The sequence below is a fragment of the Molossus molossus genome, unplaced genomic scaffold (assembly GCF_014108415.1).
Source record: "Molossus molossus isolate mMolMol1 unplaced genomic scaffold, mMolMol1.p scaffold_m16_p_11, whole genome shotgun sequence".
Lineage (NCBI taxonomy): Eukaryota > Metazoa > Chordata > Mammalia > Chiroptera > Molossidae > Molossus > Molossus molossus.
Genome location: NW_023425346.1, coordinates 41,055,931 through 41,069,604, shown reverse-complemented (window position 1 = coordinate 41,069,604; position 13,674 = coordinate 41,055,931). Strand labels below are relative to the sequence as shown.

Sequence of the window (13,674 nt, the reverse complement as noted above, 5' to 3'; positions counted from 1 at the left end):
GCACGGATTGATAGATCCTCTGAGCCACCGAGAGTCGAAACACGCGTAGTAGCTGCTCTCCCGTCTCACTGCGAAGGGCTGGGCGTGTGTGCTGAGGACAGGGGCCCGCGGTCACCACGTGGGGCGTCCCGTGAAAGGGGTGTTTTCACGCAACCATCTTATAAAAGCTCACATCCCGTTTCAAAAAAGCAAAAGAAAGCAAGAAAAGAATCCAAGTATCATTTCAATATAAACTTGAAAGAATCGACATGGTTCCTCTGTGGGAGAGCCGACGAACCGTCTGCATCCTAGGAGTGGCTGCCGGGGAGACCGAGCAGCGGGTGCTTGGGTAGAGGCTCTGAGCGACCACAGTGTAGATGAGCCCAGTTTTTATGCCTGAAGCAGAGGTTTCTTTTTAAAGGTGGATGTGAAGGAACCACTCACCAGAATGGTGACTATGTGCAGAAAGAGCGACATGATGAAGGTGTGAACAGTTCCTGTAGGGGTCAGGCTACCAGTCACTTGGGTTTACAACACGCCCCCTCCTTACCCGTGTCCTCCGGGCAGGGTAGGGACACACAGGTCAGGGCTGAACCCCAGGGGTCTGCCAGAGCAGGAAGGGGACAGGATGTGGACAAACCCAGTGCCCTTAGTTCTTACCCCCAAATCCCCTCTACTGTTAGGGTGACCCCCATGCCCATCGCCCTCTTTCCTGACCCCACTTTGTCCTTCCTCGTACAGGGCTCTGGGTTACCTCACCCCAGCCCCTCCCCTCAGGGTCCTGAGCCACCCCTCTCCCACACTCTCCAGGGCTCTGTGTCACCCTAATGTTTCTCTCCCCTTCCGAAGCCCTGGGTTACCCCTCTCCCAACCATCTGGGATCCTAGATTACCCTCTAGGGTCCTAGGTTAACCCTCTTTCATGCTTTTACACCAAGGACAATCAAGAACTCCCACCTGTTAGGACGGACAGAAACCTGGATTTCCACGAACCTCCCTGCACTTTCCTAAAACAACCCTAGCAGAGGGAGGGATGCCTTGCCAAGTATTTGCCAACACCAGTGCGGGAGAGACGCTGGGGACCTCCAAGAAACCAAACACCGACGCAGTCAGCTGTTCTCCACAAGATGCACTTAGCGAATTCCTTCGCACGGATGCTCCAGGTGCCCCAACAAGCAGTGGGCAGACGCCTGTCCTGCCCGTCTCCCCGAATTCTGCCCTGGATGTGCGCGCACACACGAGCGCCAAACTCCTCTCTCCAGAACCAGGAAGGCAAAATCCAAACGAACAGAGGCTCACTTCTACCCCAGCCACCAGGCTTCCTGCTCCCGGGGCACAGGCACTGTGCTGGGGCAGCCCCGAGTGTGCCAAGCTCAGGCATCCTGGCCTGGGCCCACCTGCCATGCAGAACCATAGGACACCCCACTCCGGGATGGGCAGGGCACAGAGTGGGAAATTAAAACAGGTCCAGGGAGACGAGCGTGGAACTCTTAGAGCATCAAGGATGAAATACAACTGCATTCCACGGCCCAGTAAGGAAACAGGTGTGAGGACCCTGCCCCAGGACTGCCCTGGAAAGCCCCCCACCCCAGCTGCTGGGCCTCAGACTCAAGTTCTGGCCAGGTCGTGCCCAGAATTCTGTCCAGGATCAGGAACAGGGCGCTGTGATTAGCACACACGCTGAGCTGAACTAAAACGACGACACGGAGGATAGCAGCTAAGTAACCTACTCAATTGACGGGGCTCAAAACTCAGCCCTTCGCAGAAGTAGAGGCAAAGGTGTTTTTAACAGCTTTGGCAATTAAAACAACATAATATTTATAATGACTAAACTTCCTTGGAAAGTATTTTACCAACTGAAATAGCATGACCAGCATAAAGGAACACTGGACAGAGGCATTTCAGCCACCATCTAAACACGGCTGCCTGACCCCTTTGAGAAATTCGGGAAGGACAGCCCTGCAGGCTGCCGGGCAGGATGGGATCCAGCCCTGGGTGAAGCCAGGACTCAGGCCTGTGGGCAGACCAGCGATAAAGCAGTGAGGATTTCCAAGGGACAAGTGTGAGGCCACCACACACCCTGGGGTTGCTTCGCTGGGCTGCTGGTGCCGGAGGGAGAAGCTACGGGCACAAAGCTGGGTGGGGTTGCCCCGAGCCATTCAGCCCCGTCGCGTGTTCCACTGCCAACACCAAAGATGCAATCCAGCACCCAACCCGCTCACCGCACGCGTGACAGCGGTGACTAGGACAAGGGTTTCTAAGCCAGCCTGGAACCCAGCAGGACACGACCTGTGCTCAGACAGACACCGAGAATCCAGAAGATTGGGTCCTTATGAGCAGCAGGTGCAGGGCTCCTTCCCCCTCCCCCTCCAACAACAAGATTTCTCCCAAACTGGTCTCAAAGTGAATGTCACATACCCTAAAAATTACATGGCTTTGTTTTCTATGAACCCACTAGTCCACTCAGTCAACACCTGTGTGAGAAGCAGCAGACCACGCTAGTGGCTACCAGGTTGGACGGCACAGATGGAGAGAACCTCCATCATCACAGACAACCTCCTGGACGGCACGAGACTGGACACAGTCGCCATACACACAGGTAAGCACAAGAGACATGGCGATTTCTGCCCTCCTGAAGCCCACAGTTTTGGCATAGCAGCCTTTTATCAAAGAAGCAACAACAATAATCAAATTTATTTAAAAAAATTTTCCTTCTTTATTGATTTTAGGGAGAGGGAGAGGGAGAGAGAGAGAAACATTGATGAGAGAGAACATTGACTGGCTGCCTCCTGCACGCCCCCACACTGGGGATCTGGCCCACAACCTGGGCATGTGCCCTGACTGGGAATTGAACCGGCGACCTCTTGGTGCATGGGTGGATGCTCAACCACTGAGCCACACCGGCCGGGCAACAATCAAATTTATAAGTGGCAAGTGTTATGAAGGAAACTGCAGAGGAACCTAAAGGACTCAGGGTGGGAAAGCTTTGCGTACAAGGCAGGCACTATTTGTATGTAAACTGGCAAATGCTGAGCTAGAAGGGCCTCGGAACCCCTGCAAAGAGCTAGGAGTCCTGACCAGAAGCACAGACAACAGGCTACAGTCGTGAGAGTTGCCTGGAGGTTGGAACACAGTTCTTTCTGACAGTTCACTACAGCATGAGGTCACCATGTAGGCGTCTAGCCTCTCTGATCATTTCAGGCTGGGCCAATTCACATCAACACTGACGTGGAAACAGCAACTCTGCTGGGTTGGGCTCTGTGGCTATGGAATGCCGGAAACAGGTCCCACGGGCATCTGCTGGGCTCCTGTCATCCAGGCCTCCCAGAAACCGGGAGCCCGAGACTGAGTGTCACGGAGCCACGGGCCTACGCAGCCACAGGGCAGGGCTGCTGGGCTGGGAGACACCAGCAGCTCCGAGCTGGCTCCCTGGGCCCTGCTTCTCCACCCTCGTGAACAGGAGGGGACGCTGCCAGACTCCAGAACTGATTTCTGAGGGCTGGGTCTCAGCAGCAGACGGATATAAACAGCAAACGGCCCCAGAGGCCGGTGAAAAGGGAGGCTTACAGAAAGTCAGCTCTGCTGAGTCAGGTAGAGAGAGCCTAGGTATTCCAAACGCTGTCGATTTACGGCCATAAACCCTAAACTTAACACTGTTACCACTTTAGGTGTCTTAAGTCTATCTTCCTTGTCTCTAAACCTAAGATAGGAACCGTCCTCTTCTGTGATGACATCTGATGACTCCAGGTCATCAGCAGGGAAACGCACAGGGTCCTGAAGGTGCTCAACTGTCTCTGCTCCCACCGTCCCCACCTGGGTTGACCTGAGTGACAAGGGACCTCACATAGGGTGGCCGTTCCCTGTGCCCCCTCCTCCCCGACTGCCAGCTGTCACCTCTCATGGATGACCTGCTGCCAGTCAGCACCAGGCATGAAAACCACACATTTGCGACGTACGGTAGACCCACTGGGATCGCAAGGGTCTCGGGCAGAAAGCGGGGGGCACTGTGTGAGGTCAGCACTCTGCCGGAATGTGGCCAGCAGAGAAGAGACAGGCAGGCAGCTGTGCCCCAAACAGGGTGGGGTCCCCGCACAGGAAACAATGGGCCCTTCAAAGCCAGGCAGGTGAGCCGGACACAGACTCAGAAACCCCGCCTTGCAACCCCAACAGCTGGGATTTTAAAGCTGAGCTGCTCAGAGCTGAAGCTACCCGGACAGACCTGTAGAAACTCACACAAGGTTCAAAGGCGAATCATCAACTGCAGTATGCACACAGAGCTTCCGTTGTTCGGGCATCTTCCCACACTCCAGACAGAATCAGCCTCGGGATGCTACCCTCGAGCTGTGGCTGGAGACAGACAAGCCCCATTCCGGAGTGTCTGAGATACAAGTCATCGCTGACCACACCCAAGAATGGGGAGCCGCTAGGTCGCTACTCGGTGGGAACGAGGACTGTGACCTGGCCCACATGCTCACCATCAAAACCCTCTGCTCCAGGAGGCATTCAGGATGGGGTAGGGTGGACCCTCCATGGCCCAATCCCAAACACAGACCTCTGATCTGGGCAATGCCCCACATTTAAACCTTCCTCTACAAGATCTCAAAGTCCAACCACCTTTGACGACCACAGACCTGGAAATGAGGGGGATGTGGGGTAGCAGAGCATGGTGGTCATATCGGAAGGAACAGGGGAGAAAGGAAATGCAGGGAAGGCAAGGCTGATTTTACTGACATGCAGTCCACAGAGAGTCCACTGGGGACCCTCTGCACCAAAGAAACAATCCTTAACTTTTTCTTTCTGCAAATTTCCTAAAAAGTCCCTCAAACTCTTCCGCTGATTAAACTATGAAACTCACCCCGAGGCCTGCTGAGGAAGGGCGGGCACTCCTCCCCAGGCTGCAGAGAGGTCTGAAGGGTGTGCTTCTGAAGGCGGGCTGAGCTGTTCTGCATCTTTTCAGTAGGACTGAGGGGGAAAGTCAGTGGCTTCTCTCACACGTCTCTCTAGCTCTCAGCCTAGCAGATTCTCAAGGGGGCGGGGGATCCTGAAATTCAGGACGGGTCCCTGAGAGACACAGCAGTCTACTCACACAGGCCCTCAAAAGCAACCCTCCTCTGGACTTTTCTTCCAGAGAGAAAAGCATCTTCAGTACTAGAGGCTGGAGACGCCCACACGAGCTCAGTGCGAGCTGTCAGCTGGCACCCATCCCCGCGGGCACCTCTCACGCGGCGCCACCAGGAGCTGGACTTCAAACAGCTTTCACAGGGGGTCCCCATCTGTCCTGGAGTCAGTCACCTGACACAACCTGGCGTGCCCGTTAAGAAAACCGAGTCGGGGCTCCCCCAGACCTAATGAATCAGGATGTCGAGGCCCAAGTGTTCCAGGGGTTCTCATCATCGGGTACACTTGGACAAGATTAGGTATCTTCCCCACGGTCCTGGAGAGGAGATACTGTTACCTCGTCTGACAAGGAGGCAAAGTCACTCATCCAAACTCGCTCCACTAGGCGGTGAAAAGGCGGGGATTCGGACTTCCTGGCTGAACACAAAGCCAAGTCACGCACTGCCCCACGCCACCGTCCACAACACACTATGGACGTGGACGGGAACTTGCTTTCACCAACTTATAGAGCAGCCTATGCTATCTAAATGGGTGGGGGAGCCCTGGCTGGTTTGGCTCAGCGGTTAGAGCGTTGGCCTGCGGTCCAGAGAGACCCGGGTTTGGTTCCCACTAAGGGCATGTACCTCGGTTGCAGTTTGTCCCCGGCCCTGGTCATTCGTGCGGGTGGCAGCCACTCGATGTGTCCCTTTCACATTGACGTTTCTCTCTCTCTCTCTCTCTCTCTCTCTCTCTCTCTCTCTCTCTCTTCCTCCCACTCTATCTGAACAAAAAATGAAAAAATGTCCTCGGGTGAGGAAAAAAAATAAATGGGTGGGGGAAAGACTCCATAGAGAATTAGGGCAATATTTAAGTCTACACACATTTAGCCCCAAGCATAATCCATCCCAGTCTGAGGTCCTGTGCTTTCCCGGGGACCGGGGGCTGGGCCACCTCCTCCTGAAGGACCGCAACTGGCACTGAAGTCACGCACGATGAGAGCCCCCAAGGGACCACACCAGAGGCCCTGAAATGCAGGCCAGCACTCCCACCCCCTCAAGCACGAGTTAGCTGATAAACTCTACACACTACCATCTAGCTGGTTAGGAAATAATTCGGAAGCATTGGGAAATAAATGTGCCAATGAAATGAAGTCATGTACACGATACCCACACAGTATGCAGCCTGGGAACACGTATTAACCAACCTTGGTTACATCCAGGCAACAACGCACAACTTACGGTCTTACATTTCTAATCCCAATTCAGTCCATGGAAATGTCAAAGCAGCGCTATCCATATTAACCTGTCAGACCTTCATTCAGACGCTCACTGTGGGCTTCCTTCCCGCGCTACAGTTAAACGCACACCCCCCGCACCAATGGAAATGGACTTGGTGGCCGGTATGCAGTATTTAAGTAGGTCCCCGAGGCCTGAGTCCTGCTCTCATTCCACAGGGCAGCTCGGATTCATCCGAACCCGGGGCTGAAGTTCCTGCCCTGCTCACAGGAGAGAGGCCAGGCTGGTTAGGATAACGGAAGACCTTACGTAGGCCGTTCTGGCTGACATTCATCAGATTAACAGGAACTGCTGATCTAATTCGAAACAATTCAAATGTTGTATGCTTCTAGAAGCTTTACTACTCAAAAGTAGTGCTAAGCTTCCAGTGCCTTGTGATAAAATAACAACAGGAGGATACCCATCCGTCCCAAGTCCTCCTGAAGACAGGCAGGCCAGAACGGGGGCTGGACATCAGGCTGGCCCGGACTCCAAGCAGTGGATCCATGATTACCTGTTTCTCCCCACAGCGTGTCGGTGCCATTGACGTCTATCTCATGTTCCTTTTCCAGTCCCAGCAGGCACTCGACCACCTGTCGGAAGCGGCAAGGTGATTCAATGAGTTCTCATAGCCATATGTGCTTATTATACCCCACGTATCAAAGGAGAGAGCCTGTTGTTTTTCAACCATGATTATCTCATGCTGCACAAGGAGAGAAAATATAATGAAAACCGTTTTCGAGCATAATTCATATGCTATTCACACTTTCACTTTGAGAAGAATAGAAAAAAAAATCTTGGTGAATTTCAGCAGCATTGTTCAGGATTCCCAGGTACTTAGAATTGTAATGAATTCCTACATGACCCAAATATGCCAGCCTAATCAACAAAGGACACGGGGTATCACACAACGTGCAGTTTCTGCAGACATCGCCTGAAAATGGTGAACCCATTTTCACAAGGAAAGAAAACAAGGCGATGTATATCTTTTAATAAAATAAATAGTATTGTCCAAATGATTTTTACACTGACAGTGCTGGTATTCTTTTCCGTACAGGCATCTCCCCCATCAGAGCGGCTGGGTCACAGTGTGGAGCAGGATGCTGGCTCCTGGGGAGTCAGAAGGATCTGAGCCCCGAACCAGAGCCGGCGTTCCCCATGCACAGCAGCCGCAGGAGAGGACAGCAACGTCATTCCTGTTTCCCAACCTGTGCCCTTTGCGGGGGGCTAAACAACAGCCCCCAAATATGTACACATCTTCATCCCAAAAACCTGGGAATGTGACCTTACATGGCAATACGGAATGTGCAGATGTGATTTCAAATCTTGAAATGGGATTATTACCGTGAATCGCCCAGGTGTATATATGCACCTGACATAATCACAGCTGTCCTCTAGGAGGAACAGAAAAACAGGTCACAGAGAAGAGGAGATGGATGGCAGCAGCATAGGTTAAAGTGAGGCACTCTGAACACAGAGGAAGGAGGCACAAGCTAAGAAATACAGGTGGCTTCTAGAAACCAGAAAAAAAGCTAAACTCCATTCCTCTCTGGAGCCTCCAGAAGGAACACTGGCTTCCTGACACCTTACCTTCAGCCTTCTGACCTCAGGTGTGCAAGAGAACGGGTGCGTGCTGTTTCAAGCCACTCGGGCCTGGGGTCACATGTTACAGCAGCACTGGGGAGCTCATCCCCGCTTCGAGCTTCCTGGTGAACGGACCCGCCCTTCCCACGCCCCCTGCCTGGGGACGGAGGCCCCCTCTGCACAGTCCTCCCAGCCGCTGGCGCTGAGCTTATCACCAACTCGTTACATGTCACGTTTAACGTATTTTTGTGAAATACAATTTATTTTAATAAAAACGCATTTGTGTTTTATCCCCAAAACAAAAACATGTAAGTTGAGCGGCATTATTTCATATTTTTGTAAATCTCTCATGTCTCTCTTAGGAGAGCTACACCCTCTTACGTTTCTGTATTCAACGTGTTGCAATATATTGCGAAGTGTTGTATATGTGTATTTTTAGTGTGCGTGTGTGTGTCTGCCCTGGTATTTCAAATGCCCAAAGGTAGCCAGCCAGCCAGCTAGCTGTGCACCCACATTTACTTTAAATGATTGTGGGGAAGACTCTTACCAAATACTGGCAACTCTGACTGCTTGAGGACCATACAGAGTGAGAAATACATAGAAGGCAGTGGTACAATACTATTACGCTCACAGACAGGCTGGTCAGGAGCTGACAGTGAACGGAGGAGCACCAGCGCCCTCCAGAAGTAAGCGCTGCACGAACGACAGCGAGGGTTTGCCTTCAGGGCAGGAGCTGCGAGGGGCGGGCGTTCTGGCAGGCTGGAGCGCACCGGGTCCTGCGCTTAAAGGCCTTCAAATACCCAGGGACAATTTTAGAATTAGGATTCCATGTGATTGTTCTTAAAAGGTGACAAGGACAAAAGAATGAAGCAAAGTGTGTGTGTGTGTGTGGGGGGGTAAGGCAGCAGGACAAGAGGAGAAGCAGAGGAGGGAAGGAGGAGAGAATCAGACAAGGAAGCCCTGGCCGGTGTGGCTCGGGGGGTTGGAGCGTACCCCATTCTCCAAAAGGTGGCAGGTACAATCGCCGGTTGGGGCACATGCAGAAGGCAACAGATTGATGTTACTCTCTCACATCAATGTTTCTCTCTCTCTCCCTCTCTAAAATCAATTCTAAAAAAAGAAATAGAAAAGGAAGAGCGGAGGATGGACATTAGCATATTACGAAGGCCTCCGTGTAGCAAAGGCCCGCCCCTGCCATGTGAGCACGCATGCACACTGGACCCTCTGGGCTCTGGGCTGTCACTCACGGGAAGGCTGTAATGCCAACACCCTTGATCATGGTTACGCAGGGTCAAACCAACTGCTGTTTCTTGAAACCCTCATTGTCCTTCATTTGTTCCATGTATCACGAGCTAGCAACTCAGAAGAAGGTGCTGACACAAATACCCACCACTGGACGACGGCCTCCAGTGTCCCAAGAAGAACCCCACAGCCCGACTCACCGAGCTGTGGCCCATGCTGGCGGCCGCTGTCAGCGCCTGCTGCAGGGCCTGGCTCTTCTTCAGTGCGCCCGGCTGGGCAGGACCGGCCGCCCACTCGCAGGTCAGCAGGTACTGGAGAATGTCGCTGTGGCCCCTCAGCGCGCTGTGGACCAGCGCACACTGGCCTTTCTTATCTAAATGGTCCAACTGGAAGGCAGGAGCAGGGAAGGTCAGCGTTTAGCATCACCTTTGCTCTAGGAACATGGGCCCATCCCAAATGCTGCATGCAAACCCCCTCCCACTGCACATGAACTTGGGGGTCCACATTCCAGTGTGTTTTCTGGAGCACACCAAATCGCGTTGGAGTTACTTTGACATAAGGAATGCACGGTGCCAGGTTTCAGGTGCCCTTTGTAGAACCGGCTACCACAGCACATCCTCCCCACTCCTGTGTCTCTCCAGCAGACCACTGGGGGCTCCGAGTTCTCTGGGGAGCATGTGTGAGGACACAGACCAAAGCTGCAGCCAAAGCCCTGTGCAGACCAACCTCAGTCCCGAGTGGAACATTCTGACTCTGCTGTGACGAGCTGCACTCTGGGGGAGCAGAGCAGTCCGTAGTCACTAAGTCAGGAGAGCTGGTGAGAGGGAGGGATCTGGAAAGCCAGCTCTGAACAAGGAAGGGACTCTGAGTGGCATCAGACTGGGAAATGAGACCGTGTGCAGGCAGGTGACCTGGGACATGTCAGCATGTCAAGTGTGGCTCCAGAGCTGGGCAGGCCAGCTAGCCACAGAGTGTCTGAGCGCTGCCTACCTCCTAAAGGTGCAGAGGCAGCCCAGAAGGCGTCATTCCCTGGCCAAGCCCAGGCACACGGGCCCAGAGTGTAGGGTCCAGCCTCTCCTAGCTTGCAAATTCTGAGGATGCTCTGCACCCTCACCCAGAGGCTTTGCAACAGTCACCTACGTGACCCTTGCCCTCCTCCTACAGAGCTTTCAGCTGGGACGGGAGGGGACCTGCTAGCCTCCCAACAGAATGGAGTCACCATCTGAGTGTGGATCTGGAGCGAGCTGACAGCGCGAAGGCACCCATGGGAAGGCCCAACAGCAACATCCCTCTTCTTCCACGAGCTAAATTAAAGTTCATCCATCCCAAATGTTTTTGAGAGAAAAACCAAAAAGGCTCCTACAGTTACTATAAACCTAATGTCTTTTTGTTGGACCTTAAATATCCTAATATAGAGACAAATATCAACTTATTTCTACTGTTATTCAAAAGCACACCCTCCACCCCAGTGAAATGCTCATGGTAAACCTAAGTATGTTCTCATTTAATCTATTAACACTGACAGCCCCAGAGTCACTTATGTACTGATAATATTAACATGTGGATTTATTTATGCTCACACCACCGCCCCGCGGTGGACCCTGGTGCTGCGCCCACGCCACAGAAGAGGAGCCGGGGGCACGCAGCCTCAGCCGCGGGCCCGCCCCAGCTGGCAGTTGGAGAGATGAGGATTCTGGGCTGTCTAGCTCCGGGATCCACGTGCTCAAGCACATGGCTTCAAAGACCCACAGAACTCATTTTATTGTTTTAAAAAGGCGTTCAATGAAATGGTATAAGGAGAGGGGATAAAAGCAAACATTTAAATCTTTTCAACCAATCAGTGCTATGTTAAATTTTGTGCTCGTTCTGGGTCCACACTTGCAGGCTTTAGAAAGGATGGCCCTACTGGGGCAGCTGGTGGCCAGGAACCTCCCTGGTGTCCGGCCTCCCCCGGGGGCACTATTAAGCAGAGTAAGAGCTTAGGAGCAAAACACACGGCCCCTCGCTCTCCAAGGCTGCCACTCGAGCACTCACTCAGGTGACATCACACCTTTCTGCCTGAGCCCACCCTTTGTTCATGTCTGTTCGTTGCAATTCAACAAAGTAGAGACCAACGAAAGACTGGCCCAGTGGATAATTCGAACAAGGATATAAGACCCTTCCCCACCCCCCTGGGAAGGCTGCTGCTTACCCTCGCCCCCTTCTTGACCAGCAGGCACACCAGCTTCATGTGGCCAGCGGCGGCGGCGTAGCACAGGGCGGTCATGCCGTTCTCCGACATCCCGTCCAGGCAGGCACCAAATTCCAGGAGCAGAGTGACCACTTCCTCGTGGCCAAGGTGAGACTGGACGCACAGGATCGGGGCATTATTCAACACTTCTGTCCTGTAGTTCACGTTGGCCCCTCCCAAAATCAGGAGCCGGCTCACCTGTCGGATAATGTCCCCCAGCAAGATTAATTTCTCACATACGTGTCATGACACCGACAACTTCTGTGGAGGAGAGCATCCTCATTTTCATCCAAGGGCTCTCAAACCTGGGCATGTGCAGCAAGTACACACTCTCCGCGGTGGGACTGGAAAATGGTGCGGAGGTTCCCCAAGACCCAGCAATCCCACTTCTGGGTACACGCCCGAAGGAAGCGAAAGCGGGATCTGAGAGAGGCACCTGCACTGCTCACTGCAGCATGACTCACGGCCGCCAAGAGACAGGAGCAAACAGTGTCCTCCGATGGCTGAGTGGACAAACAAACTGGTATATGCACACAATGGACTACTACTCAGCCTTTAAAAGGAAGGAAATTCTGACACATGCTACATTGTGGATGAACCTTATGGACATTATGCTCAGTGAAACAAGCCAGTCACAGAAAGATCAATACTCCGTAAGATTCCATTTCTATGAGGCACCTAGAGTAGTGAGAGTCGGGGAGACAGAAAGTAGACTGGAGGTTGCCAGGGGCTGGTGGGAGGGTGAAATGAGAGTTGTTTAATGAGTACAGAGATTTAGTTTCACGTGATGGAAAACTTCTGGAGATCTACTGTGCGATCATGTGAACATACTTAACACTACTGAATTCTACATTTAAAAATAATTAAGATAAAATAGAGACCATAGGGCCTGGCTGGTGTGGCTCAGTGGTTGAGCGTCAACTCCTGCACCAAGAGGTCGCCAGTTTGATTCCCGGTCAGGGCACATGCCCAGGTTGTGGACCAAATCCCCAGTGGGGGCATGCAGGAGGCGGCCAATGGATGTTCTCTCTCATCAACATTTCTCTCTCTCCCCCACTCACTTCCTCTCTCTCTAAAATCAATAAAGAAAAGTTATTTAAAAAAAAAGAGACAGCCCTGGCCAGTTTGGCTCAGCGGTTAGAGCGTCAGCCTGCGGTCCGGAGAGACCCGGGTTCGTTCCCGCTAAGGGCACGTACTTTGGTTGCAGTTTGTCCCCGGCCCTGGTTGGTCGTGCAGGTGGCAGCCACTCGATGTGTCCCTTCACGTCGATGTTTCTCTCTCTCTCTCCCTTCCACTCTATCTGTACAAAAAAATGGAAAAATGTCCTCGGGTGAGGATAAAAAAAAAAAAAAAAAAAAAAAAAAAAGAGAGAGAGACCATAGGGGTAGTTACCAGAAGGGAGGGGTGGGGGATGGATGAAAAGGTGAAGGGGAGACAGTCAATAACACTGTGATAGGTTTGCACAGTGACAGATGATGACCAGACTTAGTGAGGTGATCAACTGTAAGGCATAAAAATGTTAAATCGCTATATTGTGCACCTGAAACCAATATAACTAACACATACTAACTATACTTAACTAAAAAAACAAGTAAAGATAATACATTTTATGTTGTTGTTGGGTTTCTTTGTTTTACCAAAATTAAAAACATTTTAAAGCACAGTTTCAGAGCCCACTTCCTGGACTTCTGATTCAGTAGCTCTGGGGCCGGGCCTGAGAATGTGCCTTTGTAACGAGCTCCCTGCTTATGCTGGTGCTGCTGGTCTGGAGCCCACCCTTTGAAAAGTCACTGATCAATCTAAATAAAAATAAAGTTCATTATTCTGGCAATGCAATAATCATCACAGGATTAAATAATTAACAGTGAGATAATAGGGCCAGAAGTAAGTGGAACATTCTCGAGGAAACGCAGACACACGAAAACATGTGCCTGTGGGTTGTCGGCAGCACACGACTCCTAAAAACTCACCTTCTCCTAACCACCCACCAAACTACTTGGATCCAGATATGAGGGGAAGTTTATCTACAGATTTTAAAATAAAATCACTGAATACATTATGCAAATTGTAGCTCTACTATTATCTTCTGCCTATCTCCAGGTCACTGGAAAAAATGCCAGTTCTTTAACACCTATTAAAATGCCTACTGCATTTCTTCCGACAGTTCCCGTCAGTGGCCCGGCCGCCTGCCTCCGTCACTCCCCCACACACCCTGGCAGGCCTCCAGGCTGCCCACGAGGTGTGAAAACCACAGAAACTGTGTCATTCA

At 52.0% G+C, this 13,674-nt stretch overlaps 1 protein-coding gene across 1 annotated transcript in view; it reads right to left on the bottom strand.

Annotated features, from left to right (window-relative positions):
- TANC1 (tetratricopeptide repeat, ankyrin repeat and coiled-coil containing 1) overlaps window positions 1-13,674 on the bottom strand; it is a 137,183-nt gene that overhangs the window by 17,554 nt on the left and 105,955 nt on the right. The window contains exons 17-19 of the mRNA XM_036253328.1: window positions 11,367-11,603; window positions 9,376-9,561; window positions 6,864-6,942 (exon numbers count right to left, since the gene is read on the bottom strand). Of these exons, the coding sequence (XP_036109221.1) occupies window positions 6,864-6,942; window positions 9,376-9,561; window positions 11,367-11,603 (502 nt within the window). The remainder of the gene's footprint in view (window positions 1-6,863; window positions 6,943-9,375; window positions 9,562-11,366; window positions 11,604-13,674) is intronic.